Below are 19545 nucleotides of genomic sequence, written 5' to 3' on the forward strand. Positions count from 1 at the left end.
CTGTTGGCATAGTTTAGAGAATAACTTTTTTGGACAGTACCTGAAGTGAAAGAGAGAAGGATACAATCCGTATCTAATTTTTACCCGAGAACTAAGAAAACAGAATTACTTAGTGACAGTATTACCCGAGAAGCCAGTCTTATCCCTCCCGCCGTTCCCTTTTCTTAACCTGTTCCCTTCAACATCCACTGTTTCTGCTTCCTTGCCAGACTCTTACTCGAGCAGGTCAGACTTGATTCAGAGCTGTGCCTTTGTAAGGAAGATCATCAGAATCATTTTGCTCTGGAATCCTTGTTCACAATGTATTCAGCTCAGCACTGTGGTTTAGGGTGTAATGTCAGGCCTGCTTGAAGAGTTGTGGATCATCAGGAGACCTCACGTGTGTCCTATTATATGCAGTCCCTAAGCCCTTTGGGGATGACTTAGAAGGACTTCTGGAATGCTTAGGGTCATGTTTCCCTCACCAGTGTGTGGATAGTTCCATGTAGGGCAGAGGCTAAGTCTTGAAACCCTGTGAACCTCAGCCTGGGAAGACAGGAACCACCACCCTCAGCCAGCTGAGAGCCAGTGAGCATGAATTCAGCTGTGAGGATGACAGAGGACTTGGTGAACTGTGCCCCACTGGTGGCTGTTTTGCCACTTGGAGACTATGTTTAAACCTTTTGTCAAAGAGAGCAATAGGTCCATTCATAGTGCTCAGAGGGAAGACTTTTTGTTCTCATCCAATGGGATGAAAAGATAACCCGTTTTCCGTGAGGGATGAAGTGAATCTCAGAGGCTTGTGGCTAAGATAGTAGCAGTGGCATGAGGGTAAGTCTGACTACTAAGCCCAGGCTCCCCCTTCATTGGCCTGGCATTACTGTTTGATTGTCATGTCCCTGCTGAAGATATGAGTGAATTCTCAAGAACCTGCCAATATTGGTTAATGATAGGGAGAAGACCGTGCGGTATCCTTCATTCCATGTGTGAAGCAGAAAAGAACTTTTCAGAAGTATGTCTCGTGGATGGTAGTGATCCCTGCAGCTTTCTTTGGGCTTGATGAGTTGGGAGCATCTTGTCCAACCTAGAGATTGAAAGGAAATGAGCGATAAAGAGGATGCAAATCGGTATTCCTTCATGTACCAACACGGAGATGGCTTAGTACAAAACCCAATTTAATTCCAAGTACACAACATTTTGCCTCCTTGTTACCCAGCAATTCTAGGAAAAGTTATTGTATTTACACAGAAAGTATCAGCAAGGTGCATTTATTTATGCATGAGAACCTACAATTGGTTGGACCCTATAACCCACTAGCAAAGAGCCCATCCACTCCTTGCTTGACCCGTTTGCCTTGAATGGAAAAGGCTACTTTGGATCCCAGTTGCACAGGGATTCTACTTCGTTTCTTGAATCAGACCCACACAATCTCACTATGTTTGAAAAGGGACAGAGATCTGAGTCTCTGTGGACCCAATATTTTATACTAATCCCATTTCGCTCTTGGTATATCTGATTCCATGTCCCATCTGATTTTCTGTGTTCTAAAGGCTTAACTATTTTTTTATAGATTTTATTTATTTATTTGAGAGAGAACACAAGTGGGATGAGGGGCAGAAAGAGAAGCAGGCTCTCTGCTGAGCAGGGAGCCCAATGCGGGGCTCGATCCTGGGTCTCCAGGATCATGACCTGAGCTGAAGGCAGACGCCCAATGACTGAGCCACCCAGGCGCCCCTGTCTAAATAAAGTCTTAAGTCAACTTCTTTGAGAGAGGTTTGGGGAAAGCAGAGGGAGTTGGAAGAAGGAGAGACCACCCAGCTTCACGCACTCCTCAATTTCATTCTTTCAGAAAGAAAATTTTTTAAGTAGGCTCCACCCAACATGGCCGCCAACATGGTGCTTGAACTCATGACCCTTATATCAAGACCTGAGCTGAGATCAAGAGTCAGACGCTTAACTGAGCCATCAGGCAACCCAGAAAGTAAATTTTTTTTAAGATTTTTTTTTAAGATTTTTTATTTATTCATTTGACACAGAGAGACACAGCGAGAGAGGGAACACAAGCAGGGGGAGTGGGAGAGGAAGAAGCAGGCTTCCTGCGGAGCAGGGAGCCCGATGCAGGGCTCTATCCCACGACCCCGGGATCATGACCTGAGCTGAAGGCAGACGCTTAACGACTGAGTCACCCAGGCGCCCCAAAGCAAATATTTTTAAATGAATATCCATTCTATACCAGGGACTGCTTCAGTACTTTGGATATATCTGTTGGATACATTCTAACAAGGGACCAAGGAGGGAGGAAGGAGGGTTGAGGGAGGACAGGGGGAAGCAGACAACAGTAAATACAGTAAACTTAATGTTATTTTTTTTGAAAGATTTTATTTGTTTATTTGAGAGGGAGCACAAGCAGGGGGAGCAGCAGGCGGAGGGAGAGGGAGAAGCTGACTCCCGTCTGAGCAGGGAGCCCGATACAGGACTTGATCCCAGGATCCTGGGATCATGACTTGAGCTGAAGGCAGATGCTTAACCGACTGGGCCACCCAGGAGCCCCAACTTTATGTTATTTTAGAAGGAGGTAAGTGCTACTTAAAAAAAAAAAAAACAAACTAAAAGCAGAGCAAGGTTAGGGAGCAGTCTGGGGGTGTAGGTGGGCAGTGGCTGGGCAACCTGCAATACAAGCTGGTTTCCTTGAGAAAAGAAGTGAGCCAAGGCTTGACGGAGGTGAGGATTAGCTAAGCACACACCTGGGAAAGCAGTGATCTAGGCAGAAGGGGCAGCTAGGGTGAAGGTCCTGAGGTGGTGTGAGTGTATCAGACGTGTTACAGTTTTAGAGGAGAAGCAAGGAGGCCAGTGAGACTGGAATGGAGTGAGCACAGGGCAGTTGGAGATGAGGAAAGTTCTAAAGGTAATGGGGAGCCCTTGTAAGCTACTTTAAGGTCTTTGGTTTTTATTATGATTGAAACGGGGATCCATTGCAAGGTTTTGAGCAGAAGAGTGATGGATGGCTTTGTTCCGAAAGGATCACTGAACGGCTGTGTTAGAAATAGACTGTAGGTAGCCAAGGGTCAAAGCAGAGAAACCTGTTAGGAGGCTATTGCAGAAACCCAAATGAAAGATGCTGGAGACTCAAACCAGCTGCTGAAGTGTTGAGACACAGTTGGATTCTGGCTGTGGTCTAACTAACTAACTAACTAACTAACTAACTAACTAACTAACTTCACTTGGCTCCAGAATTGACCTAATCTAATTCACACACTGGTTCCTATTTTGTTTCTAATGGTCTCTAATCATTGCTTATTGAATTAAGGTCTGTAAGTCCTACTTGACTTTTCTAAATCACTTTCCCAAGTCTTGATTAAGTCCATGTGAAATGATAGTTCTTGACTTCAGAGGCCAACAGCCACAGTACCAGGCACTGCACGTAAAATTACAGAGGAAGGAATAGTCCCTGCCTTCAGTTTAATCAGGAAGACAGTGTTGGCAAAGATCAGCAGAGACGGAGAGCCAACAGGCTGAGAAGGAAAAACAAGGAAATTATATTAAATATTTCCAGCATGGTGCCAGTCACTTCCCTGAAGTAATAACGTATGTGTTTCTGAGACATGAGATGGAAGATAAACAAATCTCAATTTGGACGAGTCACATAAGTTCTTTGTGTTTTGGTTTCCTCATCTGTAAGATGGTTATAATAAAGTAATTCTTGGCCTACCTATTTCACAGGGGTAATGGGAAGATCAGAAACAATAAAAATGAGGAAACAGGTGTGAAAATACTGCGCACTGAGTGATATTGTGATTGAAAGAGAAGGAAAAAACCTAGGGATCCACAGGGATAATGGTATTTCAATGTGGCATGTCTTCCCACCTCCGGGGAGCCACTGTTTCAAAGTCTCCTGAATAGGCTTCATCTGTCAGTGTATTTTCAGTTCTGCTTAAGCTTTGAAATTAATGTCCATCTATGTTGGCAGCTCTTTTAGGTCTCATCTGCTAGGTAACTGAGCATTAAGGTGGAGCACATCTGTAAATACAACCACTCCATTCCCAGTGATGATGGAATTGCAATATTAGTTTTTCATTGGCTAAGGATATTTGAGCAAGAATGCCCCCCTCTCAGGAGATGTACAAACTCCAAATCTGTGAAATGGATAACTTAGCAGTTGATGCTTTGCTTTATTACAAAATAATTTATTTTACATAGGGAACATTAGATACAGTATATTTAAATGGAAATCTCTCTTGGAGATTATTCTGTAATAATACTAGCAGGTCGAAAGGGCTTATTTGAGAGGCCTTACCTATTGCTGTTGAGTCTGTGCTTCAGATCTAAACCTCCCTTTATATATCTAGAAATGATATCATCTAGTCAAATCTCTCATTTGTAGCTGTAGAAACTGAGCACTGGAGAAATTAAGTAACTTGTCAGAGATGATAATTAATATCAGAATAAACACTTGTTTGATGTTATCCCTCCTACACCCTAGTTTCACATGGGGTAAACAGTCCTTAGAAATTGGTTCACACTAATCAAATTCCGAGGAGCCTAATCTATATACTAAAATGACATTTAAAAAAACTTACAAAGAATGTATCCATCAAATGGATCAGGTAGGATTTTTCTCTTCTAGGGATCCTGTTCTAAACATATAGGTTCTTTTGAAATCTAATTAGAAAGTCTAGATTCATATAGAATCTGAGCAATAGGAACTAGATGATAGTATAAACTATATCAAAAGTGAAAAACACCTAATGAGTCATCTTTGTCCACCAGAAAGAAATTTGGGGATATTTATAGTAGAGGATCTTTTCATTGGCCCAATTCCATAAACAGTAACAAATAGTCTCCATCTGACATTTTTCTACATTCCATGTTGACCCACATCTTCTAATGACGGTGTTGTAGTATATTATCATCCTTCGAGTTTCAAATTCCTACTTTGCTCTGGGAACATTTTCATAAACTGTCTTCTGATTGTTTCTGGGACATCCTTTTGTGCAGACTGATGTCAACCATAGTGTGGTAATTTCAGAGGGCATCTCTTTTATGACCTTGTATATTTGACCTTTTATTTAATTTTTATTTCTATCCTACTTGGTGTCTCTCACATCCTGGTATTCAATGTAAATGTAAATTCAGAATTGGCAGTTTCAAACTTATAAATGGAGTGATATTTCAAAAGTCCATTTATAAGTTGGTTGTTTGGAATTCACCATTATTACATAGAAACGTATCATGAATGTTGGTTAAGTCCACAAACTAGCCAACAAACATCCATTTAATCTCTGCACATTTCAAGTAGTACTGGGTATTAACTTACATTCTGCATTGAGGAACCAACCACCATGCCGTGAAGGAAGGAGGAAGAAACAAGCCCAGGGCAAATTTTGGAATTAGGTCAGGTTGATCTCTGGCGTCCTTCCACCCCCTTAATTGCCCAGTTTCCCTTGTTCCAAATTCCTAAGAACAAGTGTCCTTACTTGCCCAGAATCCTACAATGCATAGCACTATATCCAAGAAAAATCCATCCTGCACAGAGTGCTCTAGACTTTAGAATGACTTAAGTTCACTAATATTGACACTTGCCATTGGTGCTTCAAGGAGGGGTGTCGCATGTTAGGAAAACAATCTGGTTCAATTACTTTACATTAATATTGAGTAACCGAAAACCCCCAAATGCTGTCAGAATTTTTTTCAGTTTTTAATAAGAGGTGGTGGTTTTTTTCCCACACAAATCGTTACCATATAAACTTTAGAAAGTACAATAAAGGGAGTGAAAACATTCATATCATGTGAGGATATATAATTTACTGTACCTAGAATTACACCTCCCAAGAATCTCTCCACTTATTTCCCAATCTCTAGTCCTCTAAACAGACCATAGTTTTTGAAGTTTTTTTTTTCCATTATCCTACTTGGGAACCCCCAGTTTCTCTACAAGTGTTAAGTTTTATTGTATTTTTCCAGCAGTGCAGCAGTGGCATCTAGGGGATTGCCTATATGTAAAGGGAAACTGCCAAAATCATAAACTGCTTGACAGAAAGAATGGGTGGGGGAAGGAAAGGAGGGCAGAACAGAGAGACTTAACTGATGTCAAGAACCGTCCCCAAGGGGACGCCTGGGTGGCTTAGTTGTTAAGCGTCTGCCTTCGGCTCGGGTCATGATCCCAGGGTCCTGGGATCGAGTCCCACATTAGGCTCCTTGCTCAGTGGGGAGCCTGCTTCTCACTCTCCCTCTGCTGCTCCCCCTGCTTGTGCTCGCTCTCTGACAAATAAATAAATAAAAATCTTAAAAAAAAAAAAAAGAACCATTGCCAAGCAGCTTAGGGGGAACAGGCATTTTCCCGGTGGGGGTGGAAGGGCAAAGTGGAACCACCGGGATGGAAGGTAATGTGGCAATAGCTAACAAACCTTTGATGCAGCAGTCCTGCTTCTTGGAATTTACCAGGTGGATAAACTGCAGGTACACAGAGAAGAATGGATAAGGTCATTGCTTGCAATATTGTTTGTGTTTACAAAAGATTAGAAACCAAAATATCCATTGATAGGAACCTGGTGGAATAAATTATAGTACAGGGGCACCTGGCTGGCTCAGACGGTAGAGCATGTGATGCTTGATCTTGGGGTTGTGAGCTTGAGCCCCATGTTGGGCTTAGACATTACTTAAGGGAATAAACAAAAATTATAGTACAGGCATATAAAGGAATATTGTGCAATTGTTGAAAGAGACAAAGTCATACATACTGATATGAAACAACCTATAAGATACATTGTTAAATGGAAAAAAAGCAAGGTACAGAACAGAGTGTATGGTATGCTACCATTTAGGTTTTTAGATATATATGCCCATCTATGCTTAGAGTAGGAAGCAAATTCAGTTAAGTTGGTAATAGTGGTTCCCTAGAGAACTGGAAGATTGAGAGACTGGAGTAGGAGGGAGACTGACTTTTCACTATAAATCTGTGCTGTTTAAATATTTTACTGTCTGCATTCAAAATAAATAAAATTCCAATAACCATTGTCAAGAGAAGACCCATCAGAAATGAAAACCCCAGCATGTCAGGGTTAGAAGGGCCCATAGAGATTAAAAAAAAAAAACAATGTTCATGGGCGACTGGGTGGCTCAGTCGGTTAAGCGTCTGCCTTCAGCTCAGGTCATGATCCCGGGGTCCTGGGATGGAGCCCCACATCGGGCTTCCTGCTCAGCGGGAAGCCTGCTTCTCCCTCTCCCACTCCCCCTGCTTGTGTTCCCTCTCTCGCTATGTCTCTGTCAAATAAATAAATAAAAATCTTAAAAAAAACAAAAACAAAAACCGATGTTCAGAGAGGGCAACAGATCTGCCCAAGGAGAGGGTAATATGTATCCTTGAGGCTTTAGCTACCACTGAGCCCCACCTGGCTTTAAGGATGTCAGCTAAAAGTCAGTGCCTACCTCCATGTCATTTTCCAGTCTCACCTTTGCCTGTTAGAAGGGATCCAGTCTGAAACTTGGATGTGGGGGTTAAGTGACAGTTTGGGGAGGTAGTGCTGTTTCTGCGGGGAGCAGCAAGGACTCTCAGCGTCTGCTTGACCTTTGACCTTTTCTCTGAATACACAAGGTTGACTTTGACTTTGCTCCCAGAACCAAGGCACTGCAGCCACAGTCTGATTTTGAATGAATGTAGACCTTTTGGTTTCTGGAAGGAGAAAAGCTAGACAGAAAAAGGAAGCTGGTTCTTAATCTGAATGGTACCCAGCTAAACAGCTTCCATTCGTGACCCCTGTTAAAACTCTGCTGCTATACTTGCTTCTCTTTTTTTAGTTCACTTCTTCCTCAACATGTGTTTATGGTCCTAAGTATACAAGCCCTGCCTTTCCTCCTTCCTGCCATGGGTCTCAGGAAGATAGGTGACTGCGATAAATTCAGCCCAGAGAAATGCTCCTAGACTGTTTCCTCCAATGCAGAGAGGGTTGCGTGCTGCCTCCTTCTCTTTCTTCACCCTCAGTTGTTTGATTTACATAGCCATGCCTTAGGTCATGAGTGTTAATTTAAAAACTGGTTTCCAGAAAGCCTCTTGAGGGGATACATATCTTTAAAATAGGATATTTGAGATCTGGGCTGGGAATTGGGGGAGTCGGGCATCTTTTAAAGGTAAAGATTTTCCAGGATGGCAAGGGGATTTTTCAGGAAGGGCCCATTCCCTGCTTTGCATGAACACATCCCTGATTCTTCTCACATCCTTTGGGAAGAACCCTGGCAGCTGTCCCACATGGCAGCTGCTCTCTCTGAGTTCTGGAAACAAAAAGAGAAAAAGTCAGGATTTACAATTTATTGGGTACTGTTCAGAATTCCAGGTATTGGAGAGGGGGGTTGCAAAAGAATGCAGTGTCTTCTCATAGAGCTGGCAATTGGGGAGATCAAACACTATCAAAAAAAGATTTTAAGGGCACCTGGGTGGCTCAGTTGGTTAAGCGACTGCTTTCGGCTCAGGTCATGATCCCGGAGTCTCAGGATCGAGTCCCGCATCAGGCTCCCTGCTCAGCAGGGAGTCTGCTTCTCCCTCTGACCCTTCCCCCTCTCATGTGCTCTCTCTCTCTCTCATTCTCTCTCTCTCAAATAAATATATAAATAAATAAATAAAAAAGATTTTAAAATAATGATTTAATCTAGTACAAAGAAAACTGAGCACCAATTCATTACACTTAGGCGGTTAAAAAAGGTGAAATAGAGTTAAGTGAAATTAACTAATAAGTTAACGAAAAGACTAACCAACCCATTCCTTCAAATGCTGCTTGTTATCTCTTCTCCTCCATGTTCTACCTGCCTTCTTATTTTAAAACTTCTGAAAGTTTATTAAATGTAACTCTGAACAAGGTATCTCTTCAGGTTTCCATGGAACCACTAATGCTTTTTGGCACTTAACTCACAGGATGTTGTGAGTTTTCTTCATCTGTTAAATTTGTTGCTGCTGTGCCTTGAGCTGTTTGGCCGTGACTCTGATCAGCTAATTTTAGAGATGAAATGTTTGGACACTTTGGAAAAGCATGTTTTAAATAAACAGTTACCAGAGAGCAACAAATGGTGCCATTCCAGCCTACCCCCCTTACCCTCACCACTCCCTACCCAAGAGCATCCCCATCTGTTTGGATGTACCACCTTAAAAAAGGAAGACAGCATCTTTTGAGGCTTATGGATTTGGGAGTGGTAGGTGTTAATAATACTGAAACTGTGACAGCACCCTCCAGTAAAGAAAGCCATCTAATGGTGACAGCACTTTGAATGTTCGTTACATGAATAAGGCAGAAGAATGCATCATATTCTCTGAAGACTTCTCACCATGGGGGGCACCTGGGGGACTCAGTCTGTTAAGCATCTGCCTTCTGTTCAGGTCTTGATCCCAGCATCCTGGGACAGAGCCCCGCTTCCTGGGGCGTCTGCTTCTCCCTCTCCCTCTGCTCCGCCCCCGGCTTGTGCTCTCTCTCTTGCTCATTCTCTCAAATAAATAAATAAAATCTTAAAAAAGGGGGGGCGGGAATACTTCTCACCATGGAACAGCTATCTCTCTGAGTTGAAGTAAGTTACAGTCCTGCCTAGAAGCAAGAGAATACATGGGATGACTGTAAAGCGTCATCTACTGAGAGCTGGCTTTATCTCAATCTGGTAGAATAGACCCCCAAACAGTCTAGGTCTCTCTTTGGATTTTCTAGGATATTAGACTACAGAAGTACTTACCTTTCTTGCCGACATCATAGGACATAATGATTAGGCTAAAAACCAAGCACATGCTGTTAATCTGTCACAGCCCCTTCGTCTTCTTGCGAGGCGCTTGCATTACTGCCCTGGAACCAAGTTTGACCCCAGGAGAGTCTGGTTCCACCTATTTTTGCCCCATTTCCTGAAGACCCAGGAATAGAGCTGATTGGAGAGAGAACCAAATGTGCTTGTTAATGACTGACTCAAAAAGTCTTCCTCCGACTTCATAGCTGGTGCCGACATAAGGAACTGTAATTACCTAGAGGCTTCCCTAGGAGAAAGAACATATCACTGTGATATGCTTTACAAATACTTGCACATGGACACGTAGACATTCACATGCATACTCACTGACACGGGCACATAGATTTATACACTGACATAAAGAGATGTAGAGATTTCTCTTAAGGAAAACGATTGAAGAATAGAGCAGGGGGACGCCTGAGTGACTCAGTCACCCAGGTTAAGCATCTACCTTTGGCTCAGGTCATGATCCCAGAGTCCTGGGATCAAGTCCCGCATTGGGCTCTTTGCTTGGCGAGCCTGCTTTTCCCTCTACCTGCTGCTCCCCGTGCTTATGCTCTCTCTCTCTCTCTCTGACAAATAAATAAATAAAATCTTTTTTTTTTTTTTTTAAAGAATAGAGCAGGAAACTAGAACTGAATGAGTTAGTGAACTACACTGGAGAGAGCACCGGACTAAGAACTTGGTAGACTTGAGTTTTAGCATAAGCCCTGTTATTAATATCGCCTTGAGAAAATTGCTTGACTCCTCTGAATCTCCATTTTCTCTTCTATAACTGGAGAATTCCAACCAAATAATCTCTAGAATTCATTCACAGGTGTACACATAAACTCATGTTAACATAGATGTATGTGCTAGTTTTGCACATTTTCACACCCATGAATAGACCACATTGCCATGGCTATTGCATTAGGTAAGTGCTACTGTCTGCAGTTTGGGAAGGTTTTCCTAGACAGATAACCATTGTTGTAGAGTTTTTTAACTTTTAGCAAAGAGTTTACATCTAGTGTAATACTCCATAGACTTTGTGATAACATAGGTAGGCAGATCATACAGCAGAAATGAAGATCTATGCAGATCCTCTGCTGAAGTCATGAGCCTCTGCAGTCTTCCTACTCACCGTAAATTTTCTTCATTGGAGCCAACATAGGTCTGGCTATGCATAAGAAGGTCTTGGAGCCTGGGCGCCTAGGTGGCTCAGCTTGGTTAAGCAACTGCCTTCGGCTCAGGTCATGATCCTAGAGTCCCGGGATCGAGTCCTACATCGGGCTCCCTGCTCAGCAGGGAGTCTGCTTCTCCCTCTGACCCTCCCCCGTCTCATGTGCCCTCTCTCTCTCAAATAAATAAATAAATAAAATCTTAAAAAAAAAAAAAAAGAAGATCTTGGAGCCTGACACTCTGATAATGATGTGAAGGGAGCTAGAGGCAAGGGATTTTCCCTGAGGGAGTTCATGAGATCTGAGTCAGATCATAATTTAAATATTACCCTCTTTCCTGGCATTTTTAATTCAGGTTGAAATCTGGCTAAATTGAATTCAGGGGAAATCTTGATGGGGAAACAGAATGGAAAGAGATGTCACCAGAGGACAACATGCTGCCTGAAATGTGGAAGAAGGGCTGAGCATTCAGCCACAGTGCCTTTCACCCTTTCGTTCAACAAGTATGGTGGGCCTACTGTGTGCTGGCCACTGTTCTAGCAGTGAGCCAGACTAAGTCTGTGTTCACACGAAATGATGGGAAGCAGACAATAAATGCAGTTGGAGAGACAATGGTGCAGAGGGCTGGTGATAATACACTAATGCAAATACATGATAATTATAGGTTGTGATAGTTGTGAAGCAGCAAACGGGATGAGGTGAAGGACTATCAGCAGAGGTTACATTTACAGTGGTCAGGACAGACTTCTCCGAGGAGGTGACAGCTGAGCTAAGAAAACCAGGAGAGTGGATGGCAGAGAAGCCAATAAAGAAGAGTCTTGCAAGGAAGGAATCAGGTGGTCAAGTGCAGAGAGGTTGTGTAGAATGAAGACAATACCGGTGGGTTTGACAATTTTGTGACTGCAGTTCCAGCAGAGTGGCGGAAGCAGGACAGGGCTGAGACGAAATTGGAGGTGAAAAAGTGTACGTCACTTTTTCAAGGTGTTTTGCTGTGGAAAGGAACAGAGAAGCAAGGCCACTGAGTGGAAGGAACATAAGTACCTCAGATCTTTATTGGCCCAGAGCAACACTGTATTTCCTTTTTCCCTGGGGCAATTGGCTGATTCTCTTAGCAGGGCAGGTGGTTAGGGCAGAATAAAGGGCTGCATTGCCTTTCCTTTCATGATTTTTGCTTACTATTTCCTTCACATGATTACATGATTCTCTGCTCCCTTATGATATCAGACACTCCCCCCCACCCCCACCCCGTCTGTCTGTTTGAAATATTCTGTAGATGATTTCCTTCCTAGATGCCACTTAACAGTGCTGCCCCCTTGGAGCCGGGGTAGGAAAGAATCTAGGGCTTGCTATTGTCACTCTGTGTCACAAGGTGGCAGAAGAGCTCACTCTTCCCAAAGGAAACCTTGTGCTTGGACAAAGCGGAAGTTTTCTTTTCTTTTCTTTTTTTAAGATTTTATTTATTTTTTGACAGCGAAAGAGAGAACGCAAGCAGGGGGAGTGGGACAGGGAGACGCAGGCTTCCCGCGGAGCAGAGAGCCCGATGTGGGGCTCCATCCCAGGACCCCGGGGTCATGACCTGAGCCGAAGGCAGACGCTTAACGACTGAGCCACCCAGGCGCCCCTTGCGGAAGAGTTTTCTTTTCTCAATTTCCAGACCCTTCCCTTTTCCTTTGTGTCTCAAAGCCCTAAAAGTCAGCCTGCATGGGGAGTAGCTATACTGTGGGATACAGAGAAGCAAGAAAGCTTTGTCTGGGTCTCTTTCTGTACTACTGGATATTTTGACGGGTTTTCAAAACGTTTAGAGTATTTGTAGAGGAGAGGATTATCACTCCTGATCTCCTTTCCTCACAGCAAAGATTTCTAATTTAGGAGGGAAAAAAAAAAGTGCTATAACATAGGTGAGTTTTCTGATGTGTGTAGATGAGAGATGTGACTCTGGAAGATAACTGGAAGCTAGGACTGGATGGATCAATCAGGGTGGGTCTGTGGGAGGAGCACTTGACAAGAAGTCAGGAGGTTTACCTAGGTTCTAGATTAGGCTCTGTAATTGACTGAATCCCTTTGAGTAAGTCATTTAACTTCTCTGGCCTCTATTTCAGTTTCTTGAGATGGTTAGACAAGATGATTGTGAAGGCCTCTTACAGCTCTAAAATTATTATCTTAATGCCATGCTCTGCTCTTCTTTCTTATAAAGGTGCATTTTGGGTTGGTTGGTTTGGTTTATTTTGAATTCTTTTATTATGGAATGTATCATACATATAGAAGAGTATATACAACATAAGTATAGTTTGAATAATAATAACAGTAATAATAATGGGAACACTACGTAGCCATCACCCTAATGATGAAATTGAACATTGCCAGTGTCATAGAAGCTGTTTATCTTCTGATCACACTTCTTTCCCATTGTTTACCCCTGCTTTTTAAAAATAATGTACTCTCTGGTATATATATATATATCACTAAAAATAGGCTTTTTATTTTTGCCTGCTTTTGAACTTAAGTAAACGGAATCATTCTTTTATTATGTACAACACAAAATGGATATACCTCCCTTTGTGACTTCTCCCAATTACTACCTACCATCAGGAGTAATTGTTATGCAGACTTCTGCCACAGATGAGTTTTGCCTATTTTTGAACTTTATATAACAGGAAACATACTTTTTGTCTGGAATTTTTGCTCTACATTATATTTGTAAAATTAATCCGTATTTCATGTAGCAGCAGTTTGTTCATTCTCATTGTTTTGCAATACTCCATTGTATGAATGCCTCACAATCTATGTACCCATTCTACTGCTGAGACACATGGGGTTTTTTCCAGATTGGGGCCATAATGAACAGTGTTCCTGGGCATATATGAAAGTTTCTCCAGAGTATAAATTCAGCAATGAAAGCTGGGTTATAGGGTAGACAGGGGATGTTCAGCTTTACTAATTAATGCCAAACTCTTTTCTTTAAAGATTTTTTATTTATTTATTTGACAGACAGAGACATAGCAAGAGAGGGAACACAAGCAGGCGGAGTGGGAGAGGGAGAAGCAGGCTTCCTGCCGAGCAGGGAGCACGATACGGGGCTCGATCCCAGGACCCTGGGATCATGACCTGAGCCGAAGGCAGATGCTTAACGACTGAGCCACCCAGGCGCCCCCAAACTCTTTTCTAAGAGGTTGTCCCCATTTACACTTCTATCTGCAATATATGAAAGTTCCTGTTGTCCCATGTCCTTTCAAAAGAGGCCAAAGAGTCTTTTCAGTGTGGTACAACCATGGGACTGAACAGGGCTCAGAGTGCCAACCCTGAAATATTGGTTGGTTTTCAGAAGCCCAGGCCACAGTCACTTCTCCTGTTTACTTGCTCCATCCAAGTGAGGGTAAAGGATTCAAATGATCTCTAGGTCTCTGATCACATGCTCTGTTACACTGGGAATATTGGCCTTGGGTGAGTGGAGTGGTGAATTTAATAACATAATCATTCCTGAATGAAGTGAGCATCCATAGGATATTTTGTTCTTGTACTGAGCACTTGTAGGAGATGGAAGGGGGCACAGAAGGGAAAGAGGAAGTGATATTTTCAGTGTGCTTGTTATGTTCCAAGCTCTGTGTTAGAGACTTTACGTTTTGGTTATAACATTTCATGCAAAACACAACCTTCCAAGGTAGCTATTATACCTCAGTTTTATAGACAAGGAAACTGAGGCTCAGAAAAGGGGTCATTTGCTCAAGGTCACAGAGCTAATTATCGACAGAGTCAAGATTTAAAGCCTGGTCTATCTGATTAAAGAGCTCAAGCACTGTACAATATAGAACAAGTCCCTGCTGGGACACCTGGGTGGCTCAGTCGGTTAAGCGGCTGCCTTCAGCCCGGGTCATGATCCCAGGGTCCTGGGATCGAGTCCCACATTGGGCTCCTTGCTCAGCAGGGAGCCTGCTTCTCCCTCTCTCTCCCTCTGCTTGTGCTCGCTCTGTCAAATAAATAAAATCTTTAAAAAAAAAAAAAAAAAAAGAACAAGTCCCTGCTGCTCTTGAGGTGTTTTGACTTAGATTGTCAGTTCTCAGAATCAGCTCTTCTCATTTCTGCTTGCCTATATTGACCTCTAAAACTATGCTGTTCAATTTATTATGGCCATCTCATTCACTGATTGATTTATTTTTTTAAAAAGATTTTAAAATTTATTTATTTATTTATTTTAGAAAGCGGGGAGGGGCAGAGGGAGAGGGAGAGAGAATCCTATGCTGACTCCCCACTGAGTGTAGAGCCTGATGCAGGGCTCGATCCCAGGACCCTGAGATTATGACCTGACCAGAAATCAAGAGTCAGCCACTCAACCGACTGAGCTCCCCAGGTACCCCCCATTCATTGATTTAAACTACATTTTATTTTCATTCATTTTTGGTTTCCCTTATCCTTCTTTCTTCCTCTTCATTTTCATTAAGAAAATTCAGCCCATCGCCAAGACAGCAGGTCCACTGATGAGCAAGGCTTGTGTTGGGGACTTGGCTTTCTACCTGCTGGTCTGATGTGTTGACTAGAGCTGAGAGTAAGAAAGGACAGCAAGATTGTGAAATCTTCTGATCCAAGTTATGATATAGGAAAACTTTAAGACTGAAGAAAAGGATGAAAGGAAGTTGAGTGATGGCTTACTTTTCCTTGAAAGGAGAGCCTTGATAAAAGTTACTAATGTTGTATTTTATTATTTATTGTGTTGCATACAGAATAATACAATGGAGAGTGAGGGTATTTGGGGTAGATAGGTGGGGACCTAAACATGTAGCAGGAAAAAGCTGAGTCTGATATGTAAAGAGTAATGGAGACACTGGAGAAGTCTGAAGAGAAGGTGAGGACAGGAGTAGAAAGTAAACTCATCAGGAACATTTTCATTGGTTTGCAGGACAGTGAGGTCAGAGATGAGAAAAGTAAAGCTGATCAATATAAAATGTCAAAATCCCAGCGTTGGGCAAGACCTCAATGAGTTATCTTGTCCATTTTCCTCCCCTTAGATAAAACGGCCCTTTAAACGTTCTTTAGCTGTTTAGTTGTGATGTATGTAGAATTTAGAAAGATTAAAAAAAAAAAGATCTTGGAGGTGTTGTGGAAGAAGCAGCTAAGATTAGGTAACCACCAAATATGGATATGCACTAGGGATTCGGGATTAAGTAACAACGAGGGAGAGAGAACTGAAATGCCTTGTGAAAACCCAAGTACCCATGTGAAAACCCAAGTGTCCATGTGAAAACATCGTGGTGAGTCTGCACAATGAACTGTGCTTCATTTTGTAATCCTACCTTTCATCATCAGGACCAGACTTAATAAAGTGGCTTCCTTCAGGACACTTTCGGACTCTACGGTGTGAAGTTCCCTCAGGCACTTAACTCTGGAGAGACCTGAATGGCTGACTAGAGCAAAGAAGCATAGTGTTCAGATAAGGCCTTTATGTCTTCCCCTTATCTCACAACTGGAGCCACAATTCTGGTCAAGGCACTGACTTACTTGATGAAGTCTGTCCATCTATAAAGCAGCCAAATATCCTACTGGCGTCTTTGCCTCCCAGAGGTGACATGAAGATGGATAAGCAGACATCAGGAGCAGAGTGGCCTCTAAGGTACAGAGCTAATCTTTATTTCAGTCAGTGAAGCACTTACTAATATCTGTACTCTAAGAGCTACAGAGGGGAGTACCAATCTCTAAGAAAAGCTCTCTCCTTTTAAGATTATTAAAATTCAGTTGGTGAGCTAAAACCAACACACACACACACACACACAAAACGATAGCCTAATAAATGCTGAACCGTGTGGTGGTGACCAGATTGGTACAAGAATTCAGAGGAGAGATAGATCAGTGGAAGCTGGAGAAGTAAAAGAGATCTTCTTAGAGAAAATGGGGCTTCCAAGGACTGGAAAAATAGGAGGGAGGAAGAACGAGTTTGTTAGCATCACCAAGGTAAGAATAGGCATGGCAAGAACTAGAAGCCAGATTAGAGTCTATGTTATATCCCGGAGGCCAGTGGGAAATAACATCCCAGTGTTTCCTCTAGCCTCTATTGTAAAGGTTGATCACTGACCTTGCTACCTAAGGAATTTGGAACCATGGCCAACCACGGGGACAGGGGGCTCTTCACTGTTGCGTTTCCTATTAAGGCACGTTTCTTTCCTCCCTTGGTTTAACTCTGGCCTGACCTGAGACTCGTGTCTTAGAAGTGCAAGTGTAGGAGGCATTGCTGTTTAACAGAGACACTGGACCAAAGAGGGAACAATAATGATAAGACCTAAACTATTGTTCTCAAACTTCAGGGTGAGTAACTCCTCCTTTAAAAAGTCTGCGGTGGGGCTGGGAATCTGAGTTTTTAACAAGCACCTAGTGATTCTATTTCAGGTGGTCAGTGGAACATTAAGAAACACTGCCCTACGCTAGAATAGAACGGACAATAAAGTGCCAAAATGGCTTGGACGTTGACACACATACTGTTTATGTGTTTCAAGGCTTAACTCATATTTGAGAATTTATCCTCTCCCATCTGTGGCTTTTATAGAATCCACATGGCTAAGGAGCAAGACATAGACGCTGTTTGGGTGTTTAGGTTTGTCTTCCTAACTAGATTGTAATCACCTTAAAGACAGAGACTGCTCGGGAGTCTTCTTACTTTACCCACGGTAGGGTGAGAAACCATCTTTAAGGTTGGAAAGTAGCTGGAAGGCTCAGGATAAATCCCTGATACCTTCATATAACCTTCCTGAAAGACCTGGAAGCCATTTGGTATTTGGGAACTTGTATTCGTTTTCTAGGGCTGCCATAATAAAGTACCACAAGCTGGGTGGCTTAAACAACAGAAATTTATTTCTTCACAGTTCTGGAGGCTGTAAGTCCGAGATCAAGGTGTCTGCAGGGTTGGTCTCTTCTGAGGCTTCTCTCTTTGGCTTGTAGATGCCCATCTCCAGCGTAAGAGCCACAGTCCTGGTAAGTGCTTCATCAGTTGTGATTCACAGATGGTCTTCCCTCTGTCCTTATGTCCCGATCTCCTCTTCTTATAAGGACACAAGTCATTTGGAATGAGGGCCCACCTTAATGACCCCATTTTACATTTTAATTTCCTCCTTAAAGATCCTATCCCCCAATACACTCACATTTTGAGGTAATGGGGGTTAGGACTTTAACATATGAATTTTTGAATACAATTCAGCCCATTATAGTCATCTAGTTTCAGCTTCTAGAAGTGTGCCACTCCATTCACTCTCTTCCCTTCCACCTGTTAGTCTTGTACAGTAAGTTCTCTCCACCCTTTGGCTCTCCTCCTCCACTTCTTACAGATGTATTGGGTTGTGTGGCAAGAACTCAGGGAACATCTCTGAAGAGCCTGTACTAGAGACGGGCAGGTTGTGGCACGCACCAAACGACATAGCACTGAGGAGCTGTTGAAATTGTAGACGTATTGTTTTAAAGACATAGTTCTCTGCCCCTTCATCTTAACATTGGATAATCACTAGACCTTATATAAGTGGTTTTGGGATGTTCTAACTCATCCTTTGTTTTCTTCCACTGTAGTTCTTTCATCAGGCCTTGCCTTGTCTGGTTCTTTTTGGGGCTCAATTACTTCAAATATTCAGTGAGGACAAAAGCAGAGTAAGGGCTTGCTGAAGTTTCACATAAGGACAGTTTCTGAGAGAAACCCCCTGGTTTTGCAGTGCTCCTAAGGCTGATAAACAGCAACACCACTAAGAAACACTCTTGGCGCAAAGTTCCTATTATTTAATAAGAAGTAAGAAAGGTCTATGAAAAGAGGCAGCCTCAAGATTTTTAGTTCTTTCCAAAGTCTTTTTTTAAAGATTTTATTTAGGCGACTGCCTTCGGCTCAGGTCATGATCCTGGAGTCCCGGGATCGAGTCCCACATCGGGCTCCCTGCTCGGCAGGGAGTCTGCTTCTCCCTCTGACTCTCCCCCTCTCATGCTCTCTGTCTGTCACTATCTCTCTCAATAAATAAATAAAAATCTTTAAAATAAAAAATAAAGATTTTATTTATTTATTTGAGAGAGCGAATGAGGTAGAGTATGAGAGGGGGGAGGGTCAGAGGGAGAAGCAGACTCCCTGCCAAGCAGGGAGCCCGATGTGGGACTCGATCCCGGGACTCCAGGATCATGACCTGAGCCGAAGGCAGTCGCCTAAACAACTGAGCCACCCAGGTGCCCCCAAAGTCTTTTCCTTCATGCCAACTTGAGAGGGCACTATTAGGGAGAGGCAAAGCTTCCCTCTTCCTGAGGCCTTGTTTCCCCTAGTCAGTCAAGCCAAACATCTTGTTAAACCAAGAAGTTTTGCTCAATTATCTTTAAAATTTTTTTGTTTTATTTGAAAAATTATTTTTTAAGGATTTTATTTATTTGACAGAGAGAGAGAGCACACACGCAGCAGAGGGAGAGGGAGAAGCAGACTCCCCGCTGAGCAGGGAGCCCTACACGGGGCTTGATCCCAGCACCCTGGGGTCATGACCTGAGCCGAAGGCAGATGCTTAACCGACTGAGCCACCCAGACACCCCCAAAAAATAAAAAAAATTTTTTTGTATCAACTTTTTATTTAAATTCTAGTTAGTTAACATATAGTGTAATATTGGTTTCAGTAGAATTTAGTGATTCATCACTTACATATAGCACCCAGTGCTCATCACAGTT

General features: G+C 42.7%; 2 protein-coding genes across 8 annotated transcripts in view; one reads left to right on the forward strand and one right to left on the reverse strand.

Annotated features, from left to right (window-relative positions):
- The window catches only part of ACACA (acetyl-CoA carboxylase alpha), a 280816-nt gene that overhangs the window by 17260 nt on the left and 244011 nt on the right, over positions 1-19545 (forward strand). For 4 of the 7 annotated variants that reach the window (XM_027626350.2, XM_027626353.2, XM_027626352.2 and 1 more), the window contains exon 1: positions 2522-2554. The exons of 2 other annotated variants lie outside the window; for them this stretch is intronic. The gene's annotated coding sequence lies outside the window, so the exon portion shown is untranslated. Of the gene's footprint in view, positions 1-2521; positions 2555-17751; positions 17841-19545 lie in introns of those variants that run through there. One more of the 7 variants, XM_027626357.2, reaches the window with a different exon arrangement.
- Positions 986-9736, reverse strand: C16H17orf78 (chromosome 16 C17orf78 homolog). Its single transcript, XM_027626430.1, is given in 7 exon segments — positions 986-1063; positions 3411-3491; positions 5716-5723; positions 7429-7610; positions 7612-7651; positions 8149-8244; positions 9685-9736. Coding segments are annotated over 7 exon segments (537 nt in total).

Source organism: Zalophus californianus, chromosome 16, assembly GCF_009762305.2.
Source record: "Zalophus californianus isolate mZalCal1 chromosome 16, mZalCal1.pri.v2, whole genome shotgun sequence".
Lineage (NCBI taxonomy): Eukaryota > Metazoa > Chordata > Mammalia > Carnivora > Otariidae > Zalophus > Zalophus californianus.